General features: G+C 45.1%; 1 protein-coding gene across 1 annotated transcript; it reads left to right on the top strand.

The window, feature by feature from the left end:
• The first annotated feature begins 3,036 nt into the window (after positions 1-3,036).
• LOC116664291 (60S acidic ribosomal protein P2-like) lies at positions 3,037-3,678 on the top strand. Its single transcript, XM_032482121.1, has 2 exons — positions 3,037-3,105; positions 3,294-3,678. The coding sequence occupies exon 2, from the start codon at positions 3,295-3,297 to the stop codon at positions 3,640-3,642; it is 348 nt and encodes a 115-aa protein (XP_032338012.1). The 5' UTR covers positions 3,037-3,105; position 3,294; the 3' UTR covers positions 3,643-3,678.
• The last annotated feature ends 241 nt before the right edge of the window (positions 3,679-3,919 follow it).

Below are 3,919 nucleotides of genomic sequence, written 5' to 3'. Positions count from 1 at the left end.
GTGACTGTGAGTTGGGATCCCCCTTCCAAATGGTAGCAGCCCTCAGAATACAGGCATGAGATTACCTCTGGCTTGAATACTCATCCTTCAGATGAGATTCTGAGGGATTTATAAGTCTGTGTGCTTTGTGAGTGGCATTCAGCTGAGAGCCTTTAAATGGGGTGCTATTCAAGGTGGTCTTTGTTGCTCATTTGAGGCAAGGCCTGGTAGTATACTGGGTCCTCTTCACTGACTTGGTAGGGGGACAAGGCTCTCATTTCAACTTTCTTTTCCTAGAAAGAGCTTGGAGAAGGCCACCTGATGAGGAAAACACTAAACTCTGATGAGAAGGACTTCAGAATAATGTTAAATTTCATTACAACATCACTAGGATTTCAGTAACTCAATCAAGCAATGCTAACAACAACAACAATAATAATAATAACAACAAGAATTAAAAGCAGTAATGGTACCTGCAGCCTTTACTGTCAAACACTTTATACCTACTCTGACACCAGCTGGTGTACTGCAATTCAGTTCTGGCACTAACTACCTGAAGCTACTGCAGATTCCACCACTTAAGGGCTCAGTCATCCTCAAGACTGCCCTCACTTCAGATACTAGACATACTTTGTGGGGGTCCATAGGCGACCTGTGTACCTGACTGGCTACAAATCTGGGGGTTCCCATAACCCCCTGCAGGTTTGATAATCCACCAGAAAAACTCACAGAATTTAAGAAAGCACTATACTTATTATTAAAGTTGTATTACAAGGAATACAAATCAGGAATAGGCAAATGGAGAGATAGATAGGGCAAGATCTAAGAGCGTTCCAAATGTAGAGCTTCTGTGCCTTCTTGTGAAATTAGGGTCTGTCACCCTGATTCAATGTGTTCATCATCCAGGAAGCTCCCCTGAGCTTTGATGTCCAGAGTTTCTACTGGGATTTCACTACTTATTGATTCATTGGCCACATGATTAAACTCAATCTCTAGCCACCCTCCCTCCCCAGAAGCCAGGAGGTTGGACTGATATCACATGGCCCAAAGCCCCAACCCACTAGTCACATGGTTGGTCTTTCTGGGAACCAGCCCCACTCCTGACCCATCTTTACCTCATTAGCACAAACTCCGGGGTAACCCAAGGGGCACATGAACAACAAAGACACTCATCATCTGGGAAATTCCAAGGGTTTTAGAAGCTCCCTGCCAAAACCCAGACAAATTCTTTATCATCCAACAATAAGCATTAATTGTTGCCCCTCAAACAGTTAATTAATTTGCTCCTCAAACATTTCTATGAAATAAGAATTATCTCCATTTTATAGGTAAGAAAATTAATGTTTAGAAGATCTAGGGAGGGGATAACTCAAGTGGTAGAGTGTGTGCTTCGCATGCAAGCACAAGGCACTGGGTTCAATCCCCAGTACCTCCTCTAAAAATAATCAAAATAAATAAATTAATTAAAATAAATAAATTATCTCCCTCCCCTCAAAATAAATAACAATTAAAAAAAAAAAAGAAGATTTACATACCAGTTAACGATAGAGTCAGGATTCAAACTCAGGTCTCCCTGGCCTCAAAGTCTACCTTTGATCTATCTCAACCATTAACTAACATTGCCTTCCATGTAAGCCCCTAACTATCCTTTAAAATGTTTATACATTAGAGTGTGTATACATATACACACACATCCGAACAACGTGTGTGTTCTGAAGCTTGTCATTCAACTACTGTGGGAAAATTCTAACTGAACCCCAATGTTCATCCCCTTTGAGCAGGGACACCCCTTGAGTTTTAGATTTCCCTAGACTCCTTTGACTCTAGCTCTGAGGATATAAGATAGATGTAATTTGGGGGGCACGTCCTTGAAAAAGAGATTGGTTGCCTTCTCCTTTCTCATTCTCTGCTTCTGAGGACCATGGTCCGGTGCCAGTGAGCCACTGTCCCTCATAAGATGAGAACACACACTCACAGAAGGCAGGGCAGCAAGATAAAAGCAACACGGCTCCCCATCTGTTCTCACGATAGAGCGATAGAGCCGTCTCCCCGCCCTGGCATGCACAGCGACCTCTGGGCAGTAAGGTGTGAAGCAAGCGCAACTCCTCCCTTATTTCAGGCTCTTTGGTATAGCATCTCGACCTGTATTCTATCACCACTCCTAGTATGAAGGTTTTCCGGCAGACTTCTAGCAGTGTCACGAGTCAGCTTGCCTTCAAACGTGACTCCTTATTCAGCATGTGCATCAAGCGCGTCTCCTGAGTGCTTGGGTGTAAACTGCCCTCGATCTACCCCCTTTTGTCAGCACAGAATGCTTACATATTGAATTGGTTGATGACGAAGCCCGTTGTTCCTTCTGTACGATTACATTCTGCTGTTAGATGGCAGTCGTATTTTGCCCCGTTATGAAGCACACTGTTCACAAATCTCAAAATGGAGGGAGAAATGCTGTAAACTTTCCTTCCTACAGGAATTCAGACTTGCACTCAGAATGCTACTTTGCAAAATGTGATTTGTGCAGCTATTGCTCCGTATCCTGGCATGGCCCCCAGACTGAGCCTGATGTGACACCGAGCTCAGTCTGTTTGGTGGGTTTGGTCTTGGAGACCAAACCAGTGTCCCAGACCTTTGTTTAGATCTCTTCTATACAGGTTCAGATATACTGAAAAATAGACTTTAACCCAATGCATACCATTGGAAAAGAAATAACATATGTTTGTACAGAATGCCAGCTCACAATTTTAAAACTTACAAATCTTCAATTACTCAAAAAACCCCGCTACCCTGGCCTTTTAAAACCCAACTGTATGTTTGTCTCAATGAGTTCTTTTACAGCTACACATTAAAAGCCAATGCTGACAACACACTGTGAGGTTTGTTTTTGAATTGTGTTTAAAAAAAAAACAAACTGACTTGTGTTTTCAGAGCTGGCCTCTGCTTTCCAAAAAGTCTTTTAAGAAAGTAGTCTAATTTATTGTATAACTGAAACTTAGAGAAGAGTGTGGTTATTTACATAGTTTGGGATTCCCCAAATTACCAACACTGTCTAAAAACAGAAAGATTGCTTTTTTTTCCGTCCTTGACGCCACCGAGGTTGCACGCGTGAGGCCTCTCCCCCGCTGCCGAGTGAGTGGGGAGGCCGGGGCACGGGCCAGTCGCCGTCGTGAGCGTCGCGGAGGGCAGGCAGGGCGCGGGGCCGGGTGCGGAGCAGGGCGCGGGCTAGGCCTCAGAGGGGACCCTCGGGCCGGGCCACGCGCGGCGGCGCACGGGCCGGGAGGCCTCCCGGCAACGCCGCCGCCCTCTCCGCACCTCAGGATGCGCTACGTCGCCTCTTACCTGCTGGCCGCGCTCGGGGGCAATGCCTCCCCCAGCGCCAAGGACATCAAAAAGATCCTGGACAGCGTGGGCAGAGAGGCAGACGATGACCGGCTCAACAAGGTCATCAGTGAGCTGAACGGAAAGAACATCGAGGACGTCATTGCTCAGGGCATCGGCAAGCTGGCCAGCGTGCCTGCTGGCGGGGCTGTGGCCGTCCCAGCTGCCCCAGGCTCTGCAGGTCCTGCTGCGGGTTCTGCCCCAGCCGTAGCAGAGGAAAAGAAGGAGGAGAAGAAGGAGGAGTCAGAGGAGTCAGACGATGACATGGGGTTTGGCTTGTTCGACTAGAGTCTCGCTCCCTGCAAATAAAACTCTTTTTACGTAAAAAAATAAATAAATAAATAAATAAATAAAATAAAATAAAATAAAATAAAATAAAATAAAATAAAATAAAATAAAAACAGAAAGATTGTGCTCTGTAAAGAGAATACAAAATGAAGTGAAAATCAAAGCTTTCTTCTTATATTTCTGTTTGAGTTTCCAAGGAAGTCCCTCATGGTGGTAAGTGAAAGAGGAAGCCTGAGGTCTACATAAGCTCATCAAAGCATGGTCATACTTACATTTG

This window comes from Camelus ferus, chromosome 6, assembly GCF_009834535.1.
Source record: "Camelus ferus isolate YT-003-E chromosome 6, BCGSAC_Cfer_1.0, whole genome shotgun sequence".
NCBI classification, from domain to species: Eukaryota; Metazoa; Chordata; class Mammalia; order Artiodactyla; family Camelidae; genus Camelus; species Camelus ferus.
This window is presented reverse-complemented; position numbering and strand designations above follow the sequence as displayed.

Coding starts and splice junctions, on each gene's coding strand:
- LOC116664291 (XM_032482121.1), top strand. CDS start 3,295: ATGCGCTACGTCGCCTCTTACCTGCTGGCCGCGCTCGGGGGCAATGCC.